General features: G+C 45.1%; 2 protein-coding genes across 2 annotated transcripts in view; one reads left to right on the top strand and one right to left on the bottom strand.

Moving 5' to 3' along the window:
- Window positions 1-1241: 1241 nt before the first annotated feature.
- On the bottom strand, window positions 1242-7514 carry RPL35 (ribosomal protein L35). Its single transcript, XM_015422591.1, has 5 exons — window positions 7418-7514; window positions 3680-3816; window positions 2478-2559; window positions 2167-2174; window positions 1242-1447 (listed from the first exon to the last, which is right to left on the bottom strand). Exons 1-5 carry the CDS (start codon window positions 7418-7420, stop codon window positions 1306-1308), a joined length of 372 nt encoding a protein of 123 aa, XP_015278077.1. The 5' UTR covers window positions 7421-7514; the 3' UTR covers window positions 1242-1305.
- Window positions 7515-16441: 8927 nt separating this feature from the next.
- Window positions 16442-18998, top strand: part of SCAI (suppressor of cancer cell invasion) — a 76426-nt gene continuing 73869 nt past the window's right edge. The window contains 2 exon segments of the mRNA XM_015422588.1: window positions 16442-16468; window positions 17507-17592. Coding sequence (XP_015278074.1) covers window positions 16442-16468; window positions 17507-17592 — 113 coding nt within the window.

Here is an 18998-nt window from a genome sequence, read left to right as displayed (position 1 = left end):
TAATAGCCAAGAAACATCTGCAAATCTAGAGTTATTTGTCCCAGCATACAATAAAAGTACTTATGTCCATCAGTAGAGGATTATTTACCCAGCAGATCTTAAAGTGGGGTGAATTTATCCCCTTAATAGACATAAATATTGGGCTTGGAGGTAGGAAATACAAGTTGTATTATCTGCTCAGCAGAATGGGGAAAAATTAGTTGAGGCTCCTGCCCCGCCATTTCCAGGGAAAGGCCTAACCAGATGATACACTGAGAGTTCCATGTTAGTTCCCAGTTTTTAAAAGCCACTTTGAACTAGCATAGTGTAGCGGCTAGAATGTCACACTGGATCTGGAAGACCCTAGTTCAAATCTCCATGTGATCACAGAAGCTCCATTGGGTGACCATGGGCTAGCTACTCATGCTTGGTCTAAACCAGCCGCTCAGGATTGTTGTGAAGATAAAACAGATGGAGAATGATACTGTGAGCTGTTTGGGGTTCCCATTGGAGAGAAGTGGGGACACAATCTGAACAAAACACCTGCCAGACATGTAGGGGCCCAATTCACATCAGGGCTGCCACACTAAGTATGTGTGTGGGGTAAGCTTTCCAAATGGGGCAAATAGTAACTCCTCAGTTCAATGCCAATAAAGGTAACTGAACTGAACTAACTCCTCAGAGCAGGTTTAGATCAGAAAAAGTCATGGGGAAGAGGCTTAACCACCGTTCCCTTCATAATAATGATTGAGATTAAGCCTGTATGTGGCTGGTAAATTACTAAGATTTTATTCGTTCAAGTGGGTAGCCATGTTGATCCGAAGCAGCAGAATGCACACTGAAGAAGTGTGCTCGCACACGAAAGCTTATACCTTGAATTAAACTTTGTTGGTCTTAAAGGTGCCACTGGACACAAACTTTGTTCAAAAGTTTTATCTGTTAGTAATACTGACTGTGCCTATTTGTATTATTTGTAGTTGAGACTTTACTCCTATTACACAATTCTCCTCCTTTTCTAACACAATTTTAATCTATGAGATTTAACTCTCTTGAACTGTATTGTGAACTCGTAATTGTTTAATTTTAAAATAAGAAGTAAAAATAAAAACTGGGAGGCCATTATTTTAATGCCTCTGCATCAGAATATGTTACATTGGTTGCAGTATTCTCCACAAAAACATTAACAGACATTCTCCCAGAGCCCTTGAGGTTGAGCCACTCTGATCCGCAGTGGGCATTCCTAGCGAAGAAAAGCCACCAACTTTGAAAGACAAAACACCTTTAATGGGAAAAGGGAAGCCCCCAGGGCAGCTGTGTGCTGGAAGCTCATGCCTTCACGGCAAATTTCCGAGGGGGGTACAGGCGCTCTTTCCGCTGTTGTTTTTTGGTCTTCAGACCCTCTTCATGCTTGTTCAACCTACGCCGCATGGCACGTGTCTTCTTGGGCCGCAGGTCTAGAGGCTTGTACCTATTTGCAGGAGAGACAGAAGCCAGGCTCAGAAAAGACTGGAATGGCTTTGATGTTTTAGTTTGTCTAAGTAAGCGCAGCACCTTTACATAACAGACATTCCCCATCAGTCCCATCTGTTACTTTATGGCTCTCTACTCCTTCCTTTCCTGTATCTCCTCTCATTGTAAAACTCTAGGCTGCAAATGCATTGGAGGCAAGGATGTACTTCCTGCTCATTTTCAGTATATGAAAAAAAGGGATCCTGCTATGTGACCTAGGGCCGGTGGTGCCAATACTGCTTCATGGCCTCTATGAATGTCAGCCTTGCCCCGAGCCAAGAAGGAGACAGCTCAAGCCCTCTTAACATCTTCCCCACTCCCAAGTCCCTACACTGGCTCTCTTTCCAACTATGTGCCAGCTTTTTAACCAGCTGCCACTCCTTACAAAGGCATACACTGCCCAAAGGGAACTATGTACCTGCGGGAAAACTGCTCAGACCAGCTGGTCCAGCGAAAGCCACCCGGCAGGGGAATGCTTTAGCAAGAGCAGATTCACACTGCATCCATGGGGTTGTGAGCAGTGTTGGGTGTTAGCCTTGCAGAATTTTTTTAAAGCTGCCCTCTCCTGCAGTTATCCATACCTGTCTGTAACCTACCCAATTTAAGGTGCTCTGGGATTTTTTTAAAAATAAAGACCACTGGATCAGCTCTGTGCTTGTTTACCTTCAAGAATATTACATTTTGCCCTGACCTGGAAGCCAAGCAGGGCCGACCCTGGCAACTATTTGGTTGGGAGACCTCCAGAGAATACCAGGGCCAGGAGGCCAGAGGCGAGCTATCAAGCCATTCCTCCATACCCCAGTAGGAGTCACCAGAGGCCACCATGACTTCCAGGTACGGACGGACACACACGAAAAAATACCCTCCCCAGAATATTACATTTTTACATGCTGCTAAGTGGATGCTGATGACCTGCTCGGGCTCTGCCGTTGTTTCACTCAAATCAATTGCTAGAGATGGGCAGAAGGCAGACGTTGGTTCAAACTTACTTTATAGAACTTCCTGAGGTTTTCCTTCTGGGTCTGGTTAATGACTGTCAGTACTCTGGCGATGGATTTGCGCACAACCCGGCTGCAAAGGGCAAAGAGAGATGGGGCTGAGGAAAACAATAACAGAGGCAGTACCACAAGCTTGGTGGTCCCTTGACACACTGGACACTTTTACTGCCAAAGGACAATTGTGCACTGGCCTCTGACCTGGAAGGACCAGCTTAGCCAGATTCACTGGCTGGCATTTGGGTAAGCCAATAACTCGGCTAAGGCTGTGAAATAATCTGTAGATAGGCAAGTATAATTACACCCCTCTTGCTGTCGAAATAACCATAACAAGGATTATAATGCATTCTATCCATTACATCCTGCGCTAATGATCTTTATCATATTGCAATCATTCCTGAGGGGTAGTTTGCCGCAGCAAAATTTAATGTGGCATGTTAAAGACTTCTTCAGACACCATAATGGTTCCTAACTGCACATTAGAAAGGGGGGGGGGGGGGGGGGGAGAAGCACAGTCAAGAGGTCTGAAAATACAGGGTGACACATCAAATTCCAGCCTTGCCAGGAAGAAATACATGTGTCGGTTATGGTCAAGTAGTTAACTCCTGTAATGGATGGGGAAAGCTGCAATACCACACAGTTACCAGAACAGACTAATCCTGCCTCCTCAGCATAATGCAGGAATTGCCAATGCTGAATGAGACCATTCAGTCCAGCATGCTATCTCCACCAGAGGAGAATCAAACGCTCCAAGAGGCCCACAAGCAAAGCAAGATGGCTTGTCTCAAGCACCTGGTCGTTAGAGACTGAACAGCTTTCAATACTGGAGAATGAATTAAACAGACCTAAGAACACCATACTGGAAGAAAGCCCCACAGAGGAGACCTGCTTAGGACTGTTCTCCTGCTGTCCAGAAAACCCAGCTAAAATATTTTTTTAAAAAAAATAGCATAGAAACCAGCACTCCTATTCCATTCTCCGCACTCACTGCTCTTGGAAGCTGCCATGCCCTTTATGTTCCCTGTGGGCACCTGTGCAGCATCACAAAAGCAGGGCAGCCGAGGTCATGTGCAAAGCTCTGCAAGGAGCACGTGAGAAGGAACCAGCAGTAATGAAAGCAGCTTGCAACTCTAAAGGTGCCAAATGTCAACACCAGACACCCAAATCCCAAGAGCAAAGCTATGGAGGAGACTCACATCTTGGAGAGTTTGGAGGCTGCTCCTCCAGTGACCTTGGCCACACGTAGCTGGGACAATTCTACTTTGAGATCCTCCAACTGCTTCAACAGCTCTTCCTTCTTTTTCCCTCGTAAATCACGGGCCTTGATCTTTGCCTAGGAACAAAAGAACATACAGAATCAGGATGCAAAATGCAGGCCAAAAAATTGAATTCTCCTTCATTGCTCTGACTTTTGCTTACAGCTATATAGCACCTTCTCATTTTATCAACTCATTACCAAAGCCTTGGTAGCTGCCCTAATAGCCCAGACTAGTGTAAGTAAGTAAGTAAATTTATTAGTTATTGACCAGTACACAGTAAAAGAAGTAAAACCCCAACACTTAAAATATTTCTGTTTCCTATACAGGAATATAATATTTGTAAAATACATAAATAAACCACTAATAACCTAAAATATTAAATGACATAACTTAAATTACTTATAAAACAATCTCTAAAATATCAACTAGCATGACTTATCCATATTTTCCTCAGCTTAATTGCCAGCCAACCATACTTAGCAATATTGAAGGTGACATCTCTGTTTCTATCAGCGAGCATTTTCTTGAGGAGACTTTTTTGATCTTTCCCTGGGAAACTAGAAATTACTGGTACTACCAATGCCTCCCAAATCTGTTTATTGATTTTACAGTCAAAAATTACATGGCTTAATGTCTCGACTAGTGTGATCTTGTCAGAGAAGAAGAAAAAGAAGAGATTGTATTTATACTCTGCCCTTCACTCAGAGCCTCAGGGTGGCTTACAATATCCTTTCCCTTCCCACAACAGACACTCTGAGAGGTAGGTGGACCTGAGAGAGCGCTGAGAGAACTGCTCTTGCAAGAACAGCTCTGAGAGAACTGTGGCTCGCCCAAGGTCACCCAGCAGCTGCATGTGGAGGAGTGGGGAATCAAACCCAGGTCTCCCAGATTAGAGCCTGCGCTCTTAGTCACTACACCAAACTGGCTTGGAAGCTAAGCAGGGTTACTTCTTGGATGGGATAACACCAAGGAAGACAGGGGCTGCTATGCAGAGGAAGGCAACGGCAAACCACCTCTGCTCATTTCTTGCCTTGAAAGTGCCATGAAGTGGAACGTCATGGGGTTGCCATGAGTCTACTGAGACCTGACAGTGCTATCAAAGACTAGGAATAACCTGCACTGCATATTTTTAAAGTGTTCTTTAAAACGCACACAGCTCTGCAGCCACATGTGTCAGAAATGCATTTAGCCCCAAAATGCTGTACTGTTTGTTGAGCTGGTGGCAATTCAGCAGGTTCAGTTTCACTTCTATACATTAAAGCCTCAACCCACTACTGAATTTTGCAATCACAAACTTGCACGGATTCAGAGTTTTCATCAACCCAGGATTGTAAGACGCTTCAAAATAGTTCCTGCTACAGAAACCAAGGGCACAGGACACCCAGACCCAGTGACCTTCCCAAAGAATCTGGAATAGGAAAAGGTACCCAGGGAAGCTTCCTGCACTCCTTTAACCTAGTGTCATCTGTGCACCTTTTAGCTACACCGGGTAGGACTTCAATCTGTCTCCCTCTTGACAAGATCATCTACTTGATGAAACTCCTTTGGGTAGTGAAGGGCAGGGTATAAATCTAATCTCTTCTCTTCTTCTACTGTGATAGAAATCCGAGAACACCTGCCCTGATCTATAATGCTTTATTTCCCCAAGAGTGCACCCCAACACCACTTCCTGTTTTGTTGCATTCAGTCACATGAAATACGGAAATAAAATTATTTCACATTCTATTGAGCGTGTACAGGTACATTTTGTATTGTCACACTGCCCTCAACCTATTCCCTCACAAAAACTAGCACTGGATGACTCTAAAGATCCATCTAGCCTACCACTCTGTGTCCTGCAATAACCAGACAGGTCCTGGGAAGTTCACTGGCACAAAAAGATGTAGATGACCTTCCCAAAATCTCAGCTCTCAGATGTACTATCCCTGTGCACAGAGGCTCCATTTAATGATTACTGTTAACAGACTTACCCACCATCAACTTGTACCATTCCATCTGTACTGGGGACAGTGCCACCACCTTTGGACTCCCCTTCTGTTGTTTCCCCCCTTTCCCAACCAAAGCCTAGCCCAACCCAAACACACTCCTTCCTTATCAAGCCCTCATTAATGGCAGATTTCCAGAAGACATTCTTTCAGGACTACACACACTTGAAAAAATACAATACAAACAAGTGGGGGACAAACACATATCATGCACATGTAAGCATAGTTAACACATAACCATACATCACCTGCACACAGCCTCTTACTGTGCAACCTTACATAGAGTGGCCTTGGTTCAGCAACAAAACTACTGCTTGGCATGTAGAAGGCCCCTGGTTCAAGTCCTGACATCTCTAGTTAGACTACTGACCCTGATGGACCCCATGGTCTGATTCAGTATAAGGCAGCTCCATTTGTTCTAAGTCCCTTGAGTAGTTCTACATACATTACCATGGCAGGGTCTCAGTTAATTACTCTCAGTATTCCATATTTGATACATCTGCTCATCAATCTCCAATTCTGACATCTCTATTTCTTTCACTCTGTTTCTCCCCCCGGAATTAAACCCAAACAAATGGTAACCTAAGCTTGTTATTCCTGTTTGGTTCTTGCATCTGTTAAATATCTTCATTATGCTGTATGCTAATTTGCTGCCCACCCTCTACCTATATGTATGGACTGGTAACTTCCATTTCATTGTACCTGAAGTAGTGTGTGTGCAAAGGAAAGCCTATACCTTGAATAAAACTTGGCTGGTCTTAAAGGTGCCACTGGTCTCAAACTTTGTTCTGCTGTTTCAGACCAACGTGGCTACCCACCTAATTGGTACTTCTTAATTGCTTTTATTTAATGAATGAACATTCAAAGCATTCTGTTGCTGGTTTTGATCTGAATGACACACAGAGCAGAAGTTTCTTTGCTAAATACCTGAAGCAAATGTTTACTTTATTTAAAACATTTTATGCTGCCTTTCCACCCAAATCAAGGTTTACAAGACGGCAAGCATGAAAACATTTTATACATCTAACCAATTAAAAATGCAGTTAAGATTATAAAATTCAATTAAAAACACATAAACAACACTACGAGGGCCGATATGTTTGACTAGGAGATGATTAAGTGCAAAAACAATCTGAGGGGGCATGCAAACGTCATCATGGGCTGTTAATCTCCGAGGATCCATCCACACATACACATCGAAGTCACCAAGTGCTCCATCAAATTAGGGAGATGCACAGGGTGCCTCACCCCAAACGGTAGAGAAACGAAGTTGGCTGTTGTATTACATTCGGTTCTAACAGCACACCCAGCTTTGTCCCTATATAACAAGCTAAAATACTTTCAGATAGCACTTCTTACAGCCTTCCCTTAACAAGTAATTCCAGCCCAACCCTTTCAAGGCCTAAAGCCGAAACCAGCAACTCAATATTGTAACTTGGAGACTTTCCCTGGCGCCCCTTCCCTCAGCCAAAGCCGGGCTGTTTCTCTCCCAACCCCTAAACCTGCCCCGGTGCGGCCTACTTTACCCGCCACCCACTTCTCAATGATCCTCTCGCCACGACCCCTCATTGAGCGCGGCCTCAGTTCTCCGAGCCTCCCTCGCCCGAACCCGTCCACGCTCATAACACAAAAGCCCCTTCCCGCGGCCGATGAACCCGGATTACACTGCTTCCCCGGGCCTCACACTCACCATGGCACCGGCGAAGAATCAGCGCCACAGAGCAAAAGGAAAGGACGGAAGCTGGGAAGGAACAGGAAACCAGAGGGTGGGAGCGATCAAAGAGAGCGCAGGGCGGGGGAAACGAAGAGTTCAACATCGAGAGACTCCTTTCTCCTCCCCCAGAGTCATAATGGTTTAGCCCATAAAACGGGGCGGTGCCTGGAGCTGAGCGCGACGGTGTTTGCTAGATCGAGATGGGTAGCTGTGTTTGCGGCAGTAAAAAAGAGCAAGGCTCCAGTAGTACCTTAAAAGCCAACAGAAATTGTGGCAGGGTATGCGCTTTCGTGAGTCACTGCTCACTTCTTCAGCTACGCATTCTAGCTGTATCTGAAGAAGTCTTCGTTGGGAAATCGCGTGCTGAGCAATACAATAAGCGAATCATTCAGTAACAGTGATAAAGTAGCGCGATTAAATAAACGAAATGCAAATTAAATGCATGCTGGACTGCATCTTGGAAATAGCGTTATATCTATAATTGTTGGCTTTTAAAACGTACATAATTATAATTATTCCAGGAACAGTGTACCGTACCCGAAACTTCGTTTATACATGCGGCAGAGTGAACGAGGAATCCTGAGCAAGTCAGATTGGAAGTAAAAAAGCCTATAATATTCAGTGGGGCTTACTCCCAGGAAAGTGAGGTGATAGAATCCTGAAGTGATCAAATGGACCAGACCATTGCAAGTGGTTGATTCTAGTTTAAATGTCACTTGGTGTATATGTGTGTGTATATATATTTATATAATTGGCACAGCAAACAGAGTAGTTCTGCTGCCCCTTCCTTGTCTACTGTGCTGGTTTCTCTGTTTGGAGCAAGTTTTTAATGTAGGGGCGTATGCTGGATGGAATACCACCAGCCGCATTCTGTACAGTCCATTTTACCATTCTGTTCTCTTGAATGTATGAACTGTGCCTCATAGACTTTGGATTAAAGAAATAAAAACAGGCATTGAGGGATGCCACTTTCCACGTGGGGCCTGGAGATCTCCCGGAATTACAACTAATATCTCCAGACTGCAGAGATAATTTTCCCTAGAGAAAATAGCTGCTTTGGAAGGTGGACTCCATGGCGTTATACCCCACTGAGGTCCCTCCCCCAAACCTTGCCCTCCTGAAGATCCACCCCTAACTCTCCAGGAAGTTCCCAACCTGGAACTGGCAATCTTCTTATGGTTTGTGAAGTTTGTGGATTGCACAAGCGTTTTTCTATGGTTGCCATTTAGCTGTGGAACGACCTCCCCAGAGCATTTTGTCTGGCTTTTTAGCATTTAGGTGCCACCTGAAAACCTGTCAAAGAAGGTTATTCAATCAAATGCAGACTAAAATACAATACAGGTAACTGAAACTCTCAAATGTTCTACAAAAAGCCCAGATAAAAGCAAAGCCAATGGTTCCATCAACTGCATTAACCCTCATTCAGCCAAATGCCTGCTGAACAAGGTCTCTGCAGCCTTCAGAAGGTGCAGCCTTCAGGAGAACGAATTAGTCTCCCATGGAAGCAGTGCAAAGAGAGCCTCATTCCTTTGTCACCCTCAGCCTCTGAAGGGTAAGGCACCTGAAGTATGGATCTTGTATGGTATTGGGGGAGGGGCATAGAATGCACTTCCTACTGAGTCAGGCCCTGTCTTCCTCTAGCCCAGTATTCTCTACTTCAGCCAGTGGCTCTTTGCAGTCTCAAGCAGGTGTCCTGCTACCTGACACCTTTTTAAATGATGACCAAAGTAGATTGTGAAAGTGATTGCTTGAACCTGACCAAGTGGGCATCAACACTGCAAATAAGGTTCAGTGTGAGTAAGTGTAAAGTGATGCACCCTGGGGAAAAACAAAAAATCTGAACTTCATATATTTACACTGAAGGGATGTGAACCAACAATGACTGGCTAGGAAAGGTCTCTTCTGGATAGTTCAATAAAAATATCAGTATGTGGCAGCAGTGAAAAGATGAATTCCATGCTAGGATAATTATGAAGGGGACTGAAAATAAAGCAACCAGATGTCCTCATATAGATCCGTCATTTCACTCCATTTCAAAAAGGATAGTGTAAGGCAGGAAAGCATGAAGAAAAGGGCAAAAAAAAAAAAAGATTTTGCTCTTCACTTATAATTCCCAATAAACAAAAGGGTGTGGGGCTTTCTGGTTTATATTTTTAAAAGTCTAAAGCAGAGAACACGATAGATATTTGTGAGTGGATCAAAACAGATGTTTCTTTCTTTTGTGTGACACGGGCTGTGATCCTAAGAACACTTTCCTGGAAGTAAGTCCCCACTGAATAAAATGGGACTTCCTTCTGAGTATACCTGTTGGGGATTGCTCCCACAAGATCTCAAAGTCATTCTCTGCAGAGGAATGGCATTAAGCAGGGCAGCCAGTGTTCTGGGTACGGTGTTTTACTAGACCTGAGGAGACTTGGGTTCACATCCCATCCCCTCAGCCATGACACTTGCTATGTGTTCCTTGAGGCCTTTGGCTTCTACTACCTTGCAAGAGCTATTGTGAGGACAGAACAAGGGAGGGAAGACCTTTCTGAGCTTTTTGGTAGGATGGTGGAATAAAAATGTCACAGACAGAAAGGGGCATCTTGCTGGAAACTGAATTCTGTACTGTTTGTATACTGGGGCGCCATTTTGGGTTTCCTTGGTTCAGGCTGCCCTAAGGGGAGAGTAGGAATACAAAAATCCAGAGGCCCAGGTTAACTTGGGGGTAGGGATGCCAGCTTCCAAGTGGGCCTGGGGTTGGATGCTTTGGAAGGTTGACTCTGTGGCATCGTACTCCACTGAGGTCCCTGTCCTCTCCAGGCTTCCCCTGCAAATCTCCAGGGGTTTTCCAACCTGGAGCTGGCAACCCTACGCCCCTTGTATTCTGTCGGTGGTAGGGTTGCCAGATCCAGGTTGGGAAACTCCTGGAGGTTTGGGGGTGGGGCCTGGGGAGAACAGGTTGATCAGTGGAGTACAATGCCACAGAGTCCACCCTCCAAAGCATCCATTTTCTCCAGGGGAACTGATCTTTGTAGTCTGGAGATGAGCTGTAATTCTGGGGGAATCCCCAGGTCCCACCTGGAGGTTGGCATCCCTAGCTGGTGGCCAGGCAGGACCTGGCAACTCTGCTTGTGTAGGGAACCGGGCAAAGTGCTGATGGAAGATTATGTCAGCATACTTGTTTTGATCTAACATCTTGTTTGTGGTCCTGAATGGGAGGTGGACCCAAATGTGGTGTGTAGGACAGGGGCCCAGAGGGAATCTTTGGCACTGGTGTCTCACAGTAGCTCTGGAGAGGAATGGCAAAGAGATTCCAATTGAGGTAATACAGTGTTATATATGCCTCTCTCCCCTAAGTAGTGACATTTTCCATTTGCCTGGGTTGGTTCTGTTTAGAGGCGGAAGGAGCACTGGGCATTGACAGTGTTTTCATAGTATTTGTTTTATTTACGGATGTATAAGGAGAGCACACAGAAGCATGGCTACAGGGCAGCATTTATTCCACTTCTCCACATCAGATCCTCAGAGAGAAAGAGATGCTGGATCCTCCAAGGCGTTTCTGCAAGCTCACAGAAATGGCTTTCTCCATCTGTGTCCTGTTCAGCCTCAGAGCTGCCATTTTTTTAAAACTTCCTGTCTCCCCCTTTATCTGGGCAGGAAGCTTACCTCTTCCAATCATTTGAACAAAACCATTTCCCAACACTCAAGGCCCATTAAGGGAGGATCTACAACGGCTGACACAGTCATGTAGGATATAGGCTGAACTGCAATGATCAGAGGCCTAACCTGTAGCTGTATAAATGTGGTTCTGTAACATGGTCTTGGGTGTATTATCTAATAAACTGCAAGCAAAATAGTCTTGTGTTTTATACCTTGCCAGAATTAGAGATATGGGTGTGTCTTGAACAAAAATGCCGAGCTGATTATTTTCTTTGTATTTGTTGAGTTTCTAGATCAGTGGTTCTTAACCTTTAATTCACTGCTGCCCACCAGGTAAGCCAAACAATAGGGACCCCAAGCGTATGAAATATACAGAGATGAAAAATGCAAGGGTAGACCATCAAAGCATTCACAAATTTCACAAGTTACCATTAGACAATAGTCTATTGCAACATAACCACAGTAAAACAATTAATAGAGTAGAATTAGTGGTCACAATTCCAAAACACTAGTAACAATACAAAGAATAGATGACAAAATTTGGTATAACAATTCAGTAGTGAAGAAAGAATCCAACAGGCGACTCCTCTATATCCTTTCAGTATAATAGTGTCCTAAAGACCTCAAAGTCCACAAAAAAGGCAGAGGATGTCCCAAAGATAAATCTGCAGCCAAAAATACTCAAGACTCTGATTCATGCCAGCTACCCATCAGGTACACGGCATTATCATCAGATGCTTCCCCCCTCCCAGCCACAAATAAAAAGTTAGGACACTGTGATGGACAGCTAATTGTAGGTGCTTTATACCTACCTGAAAATACTGATTGACAGAGGATTCAGGAAGAATTCTACTGTTTACCTGAGGGATTTCTGTCAAGAATGTCAGTTAGGAAGGAAAGGTGGGGGGAGGTAGAAAGGTGAATAAAGGATATTGGAGCATCCTGAAATAGGGAAAGGGAACCAGTAGTCCTTCCCTGAGGAAAATAGCTCCTAAGAAAGAGGGGTGATTCCTATTAAGTGTTAACAATGGCAAATGGGAACCTATGCATATATTCCTGCCTCTACAGACTTTAGCAATTTTGTGTCAACTAAGTTTGTGCCTGTCTAAGTAGCCCCAGCGAAGTGATTTCTCTCAAGTGTTGCAAACACCTGTTTGTAGAACAAAACTGCTACATTTTCCCAATAAACTGTCTATTGCATATAGTGTCCCTCATTCCTGTTGCCTTTCACCTGCCAAACTTAAACCTGAAACCTCCCTGACAGTCTGACTTGATCATTTTCCCGTGGGGGTGAAATGAAACAGTTTATGTGTTGTGAATTCATCTCAGCCCCTCGGGTGCTGTATTCACACATATACCAATGAAGGGTTTTCAGTTCCTCCACATCCTAGTCCGGGTCATAAAATATACATTTTAACATTTGGGTAAGGGGGGGGGGGGAGCTACTTGGCAACATGAAAAGGGCGGGGGCATTATAGACATAAAAACAGCATTCCAGATAAGGCAATTTTATTTATTTAGGCATATTTGGGATATAAGTGTATGATACACAGATGTGAAACTTAAGTTCAATGAGATTTTTGTACCTTATGGCCATCAGCCAACTCCTGAACATTAGGTTTGATTCCTATTTGCTGTGTGCCATGTTTTTAAGGGTCTGCGGGAGAAATTTAGGATCTGGGAATTTATCTTCAATGTTTTGTATTGACCTATTCTGCATAATCCACCCTTGAGGCCAAGAGAGAAAGGCAGAATATAAATAATATAAATGAATAAATAAATACGAGGTGAGCAGTACAAAGCAGCTCCCCCCCTCAGGCTGTCAAAAAGGGGATTAGACGGATGCACAAAGGGCCATGATGATGAAATGAAATTGCCACACCCAGAGATAATCAGCCTCTGAATACTAGCACCAGGAGGCAACAACAGGTGCAAGTCTTGGCCTCTGTGCCTTGTTTGTTGGACCTCCAGGACAACTGGTTGGTCCCTGTGTGAAACAGGATGCTGGACTAGATGGACAACTTGTATGAGACAGCAAAGCACCTCTCACGTTCTTAAGCCATTCTGAGGAGAAGGGGCAGCTGAAAATCTTGAATGGCTGCCCCATTTCCCCTCAAAGTTCTGAATAGCTGCTCCTTGTAGATTTCTCCATTGGGAGGGACATAACCCTGGTTAAAAGTCACAGTCTAGATTCTATAGGTGCTCAACAAGTAGTCAATAATTAAAATCAAATACACCCCTCTCACTTGGACCAGCCTAAAATGGGGCCCACCATCTTATCTTCAAGGGTGGGGCAGCCAGATCTCTTTGGGAGACTTACAGACAAGGGCAGAGAGACTGCAGCAACCTGCTGTTTGTCCCCAACACTTGGAAATGGAAAAACAGATTCATTATGAACCATAAGTTGCTAGTGAGTCCTGGCTCAAATTCCATTAACAGTGGGCAGTTAAAAATCTTGGGTGACAATTACTGCACTGGCAATAAGCACTGCTTGGTGCAGTTTTTATTTTTGTGAGCATGCCTGTTTGTTTATCCAATAGAAAGTCGGACTATGATTTGAGTGAACGAATGGATGAACAATTACATTAATTGTACATTCAACAATAATAATAACAATACAGTAATTACATTTAACGCTAATAATAATTACAGATGAACAAGAGATCGGCTTACGGCCACGCAAAGGCAGCTCGGGGACCAGGTAGTCAGTCAATCAATCAATCAATTCAAGACCCCCTGGGAAGACAGAGCTCCCCCCCCCCCCTCATTTCGACGCAGGTAGGCTGCAGCTCCCTTGCAACGCTACACTCTGCCCTGAAGGTGGCGCTCGCCCCCGCTCCGCCTCTGGGGGAAACTGACTGGGATCCACCGGAGGGCAGACAAACAGACAGTGAATTCAGCCAATCGAGAGGCACCATAGGCTTCCCCTCGGATGAGCTAGACCAATCGAAGCGCCAAGGAGGTGGGCTGAGCGATGCCTTGCCCAGGTTAGGCTGAGGCGTCTCTCTTCCCTCCCTCTGGGGGGGGGGGGGGGGGGGGGGGGGGGCTGCGAAGGACCGGCGACAGGAGAGAGTTGGGGTGGAAGTCCATGGTGAGAGTGGGGTCGAAGGGGGGCTTGTAGGGGGCGGAGGAATGTCTGTCGGGGGAGTGGGGTGGCGGTTGTCCTGGGGACTCGGTATGGGGGGGGGCGCGTGGGGTAATTGGGGGGTAGACTGCGAGGGATGTGAGGTAGGAGAGAATGGGGGTGGAGGGCTGCGGTGGGACTCCGAGGTGTCTTGGCAGTGCTCCTCGTGGGGGGTTATGGGGAGTAGGGCTGGGTGGTTTGGGGGGATTTGTATGGAAGGATGTGGGGGAGACTGGGGGGTGTCAGGGAGTTGGGGGCAGTGGTTATGATGGCTTGGTTGCGGCGGAGGAATGGGCTGGTGTGGTGGTGTTGGGTTGCTGGATGGTATACTGAAGAGTGGAAGCGTTTGGGGTATTGGCCATACGAAAGGCCACGGTTTTAGGGCAGGAGGGAATGGGGTGTAAGAACAGAGATAGTCGGGGCTATGGAAGGTTTAGGGTAGGAGGCGGTGGGGGTAATGGCAAAGGGTATTGTGACTGGATTTGTGGTAGAGAATTAGAAATATAGGCGAGTGGGGCTGAAGGCAACGGGATAGGCTGGCGGTTGCATTGGGAGCTTGTGTACTTAAGTGTGAAAGGGATGGATTGGGGGAATGGAGGATGAAGGGTAACGGGCATTGTGAGAAGTTTGGGGTAGGAAAGAGTTGAATGGAGGAACAGGAGGTGTTTGGAGAGGGGGCAATGTCTAGGGCGCTGGGTTGCCATGGGGATTTAGGATGCAAGGCATGTGGGAAGCTTAGGATAGGTAATGTTGAGGGTTTGTAGGATGAGGGGGTTGGGGCTAGTGGCATTGTTAGGGGTTTGAGGTATGGGAATAGGGCAGCAGTGAATGACTGCTTGTGGGTCGCCCTGTGGGAATATGTCTGCTGAAGTATTGAGGAGCTGGGATGTGGGGTTTGGGGGAGTTTGAATGAAGATGTTGTAGGAGAATGGAGGCGCTGAAGGAGGAGCATGGGAGTTGGGTTCCTGTGAGGGGTTGGAGATTGCCTTGAGAGCTGAAGCTTTGTCAGAATGTGTGATATCTGGAGGAGGATGAATAGTAGTAGAAATACAGGGCCAGTAAAGTACATTGCACTTTATAAGACGGCATGAGTGAAAAAAGAGAGGTCTCTGTCTTGAGGAGTGTACAGTTTGAAGTTTGTCAGTTGAGATATGATGGACAGGTACCAGGGCAATAAGACACAAATATGAGTAAGTGCAGTTTGCTTGGAGCTGTTTCCTTTTGAACCATAAGGGAGCTGGAATTACAGGAAATTTTGGAGCACCCAGTAGATTTGGAGATTGCCCCATCCTCTCCCCCTCAAGGAGTCAAGGGGGTCTGCAGTTGGGTTATAATGAGGCTGGGCTTGGAAATTCACTGTAGAGACTCGAGGCTTGTATCATTGCCCCTATAGTAGTAAACATGCTTGTGGTACGTGGATTTAAATGTAGAGAGGTGTGTGTCTGTGATTTTTTTTTTGGGGGGGGGCAGGCAGAAAACAGACATGCCAGGGTAAAATGGTTTGCAGTTGGTGGCAGTTAGAGGAGAGAAAGTTAAGAACAGGTGAAGGGTTTGGAGTAATGGGTTCAGGTGTTGGAATTTATGTAAGTTGACGTGTGAGATCATGGCACAAGAGCGTATTGTGTATAGAATGGAGTGATCTTCTAGATGTGGTTTGGGTAGGATTTGTAAGACAAACTGTTGACACAGTAGGTGTTTCAGGTTTGGAGGGTGATGCGGGGGTTTGTAGCTCTAGAGGAGAATGTGAGACATGGGTTTATTGGCACTGAAAGGGTTTAATGTGGCTATGGAGGATATAACTTTTGGTGTCAGGCTTGCTGGCTGTAGAATGTGACTATCCTTGGGTGAGGAGCTGGTGATAATGTGTTGTGGAAGGGGATGCTGAGGTACCATGGTGTGCTAGGTGTAGAGAAAATGACATGGGGAGTAGACAAGAGCAATAATCTATAGGGTCAAAGAGTATAGTTTTGGAGTATAGTTAAGATCAGCAGAATGTTTAAAAAACAAATAAGAATCTTTTAAGTTTAACAAGATTTCATTCCGGCATATGTTTTTGTGGACTGCAGCCCACTTCAGAAATTATGAGTTGATCCTTGCTATGTAGGCATTTTATGTAGAGGTTTGAGGAAAATATATTGGGGTCATGGAGCCATAAAATGCCAGAAGTACAGAATTAAGTGTAATATGTCAAACTCTAATTAGGAGAAGTAAATTGTTTGGCTAAACTGGTTAACATGGATAATGTTAGTGATTTTGTTAAGGTAAAAACCTTGTTCAGTGCTTCCCGGAGGGAGTGCTGAAATTCCTAATAAATCCCAGTTTGGCTATTTAATCCATTGGGGTCTTTGGTTTCTGACCTAAGTCACCATCCATCTGCAAAAGTTCAAAGGGAGGCTCCAGCATGAAACTGTTAACATTGGGATCCACTAGCGGATGCTACCTGCTGGGTTGAATTGGGACTTGGAATTTTTATCTCACTACAACAGTGACTACCTTAACAAAATATGTAATTCCCCACCCGTTATATGTGTTAAGTAGCTTAGTGTAATTAGTGAATGCTTTCCATTTTAGATTTGAATTTTACATAATTACACTTCACACTGTACTCTACTATTCTTTTCCTTAAACTCCTCTACATAAATTGACTGCATAGTGAGGATTGACTTATAGCATCTCAAGACGCAGGGTTCACATAGTCCTTGAAAGTTTATGCTGGAATAAAATGGTTAGTCTTTAAAGTGCAAAAGATTTTGTTGTTGTTGTTGAAATAGACTAACACTGCTATTACTTTGTGATGGTGTAGTCCCTCTCAGTTTAGTTCTGTTGCCTAATGGGATTCAGGAGCATGCTTGTGAGGGAAGAGGGGTTTCTTAGTGGGAGGTCGCTGCAAAAGAGGACAGCATTGTGGGTTGGGAGAACATATTTCAAATGGGGTAATGGGAGACAGAGACGTCATAGGAGGTTGTGGCCAAATAACATAGATCAAAATCGGACTCAGTCCAAAGGCATAAGGGAGGCTGCTCCTAGTATGGAAGAAGGGTAGATTCTGTGTGCAGTTAGTTTATCCTTTGATTGTGTAATGTGTAGGGCTAATATGATTGTGAATGAAGGACATCCAGTATATTCTAGCTTCCATACTGGCTTGATTTCTTGAAGCTGGAATGGCCTTTGCTGTGGTCATTGCTCCTTAGGAAACCTTTGGGAGCAAACGTACTGTCAAATATATGGAATTTGTGGAGGTTCCCAGTGATGTGTTGTCTTGGGTGGAGAGGGATTGTCATCCTTACTTGTCCCTGTAGCCCTCTGTCATTGCCTTCTCTCTTCCCTCCCTCCTCTCCAGAACCACAGGCCTGGCAGAGAAGCCACCTCGCAGAAGAAGAAACAGGTAAGAGGATGGGTCTTTTCCAGTCACTTTCCCCATGAGTGGAGGTGAATTCAGTGGGCTTTCTAACATGGTTCTTCTCTTCCCATCTTGTTTTGCTTATCTCCCTCCTCCCCGTTGCTGCAGCAATAGTTCCATGTCTGTATTGTGATCTCCCAGATTTGGGAAAATGGGGGTGGGGTAGAGGTGTACAGAAATGACATTTGGGCCTCAATGTGGTGGAGGAAAAGGTTTTTGTTGTGTTCTTGTCCTCTTCTGTTCTTGGAGAGGACAAGGGTAGATTGGAGGCAGGAGCTAGGTTTCTCAGTGGTTAATTGTGAGAGGAACCTCGAAAATGGAGTGTAAGCTGCAAACAGAGGAATGATATGCCTAGTGCTGCGTACAGAAAGATGGAGACTTCCCCCTTCCATTGATTCAGAAGAAATCACTGAAGAGAGAGCAGTGTGCTTTCTTGGCCTAATGCTAGATAAAAGAAATCATGAGGGAATCTGTTGCTTAGAGCTTTGTACATGCATTTCTGTGGTTCTCCCTGTCTGTTCAGGCACAGGAACCTCATCTGAAAATGCACACTGCAGTTGTATTCTCCCCCCTATGCTCTGCAGCTGCACTTCCTGTTGGCTTCCTTTTCCTTACTCCAAGGTTTAAATTTTGAGCTGGAGGATTGCTCCCGTGTGTGTAGTGAGGATTATTCCACAGGTTTATCTGCTTCACAGCAGAAGTCACTATTCCCCCATCTCTTTAATATATACATAAACAGTCCATAGTGTGTTGGAGGCTGAGTGTTGCAGGGTGTCTCCCCCCCCCCTTTTTTTGTCTACCGCTGGAAGACCTACCTTCCTCCCCAGTTGCTGAAATGACATCAGCTCCTTGTGCGTGTGAATAGACATTGCCTATGTGAGTGCTCTCAGCCGTGGTAAACTGGCTATGCTTGCAGATCTGCCCTTTCACTGGGGCTGGATTGCAAAGGGAAACTCAAATAAGCAAGGTGTCCGTGGGCAGCTGTTGAGAATACTGTGTGTGATGATGGCAAGTGATGGGGGGTGGGGGAGTGGTTTGTGCCATTATGAATGGGGGGAGGGGGTACAGCCTGTTGTGCTATGTACAGGATGAAAAGGCTCGAGAGAGTTCAGCTTGTGCAAGCATTTTCTCTTCATCCGGTGTCTGCTGCTTGTTGGAAACACTTTCTTTTTTTCATTTCTGTTCTTAGAGTGCTCTGCTAATCACAAGGAGCTCTGAAAAGCTAGCCTAATTTTCCCACCCTCCTCACAGTGGATAGGATGTCTTGGAGGAGGGGGTGAGAGCGCTACAGAGCTGCTGGGGAGTAAGAAAAGCTACTGATGCATGCAGAAAAGTGGCTTTTGAAGGCTTTATTATTAAGCAAATCCATCACATGGGTTCCTGGCTGCTGC

Source organism: Gekko japonicus, unplaced genomic scaffold (assembly GCF_001447785.1).
Source record: "Gekko japonicus isolate JY-2015 unplaced genomic scaffold, Gekko_japonicus_V1.1 scaffold1640, whole genome shotgun sequence".
In the NCBI taxonomy this organism is placed as follows: Eukaryota; Metazoa; Chordata; class Lepidosauria; order Squamata; family Gekkonidae; genus Gekko; species Gekko japonicus.
This window is presented reverse-complemented; position numbering and strand designations above follow the sequence as displayed.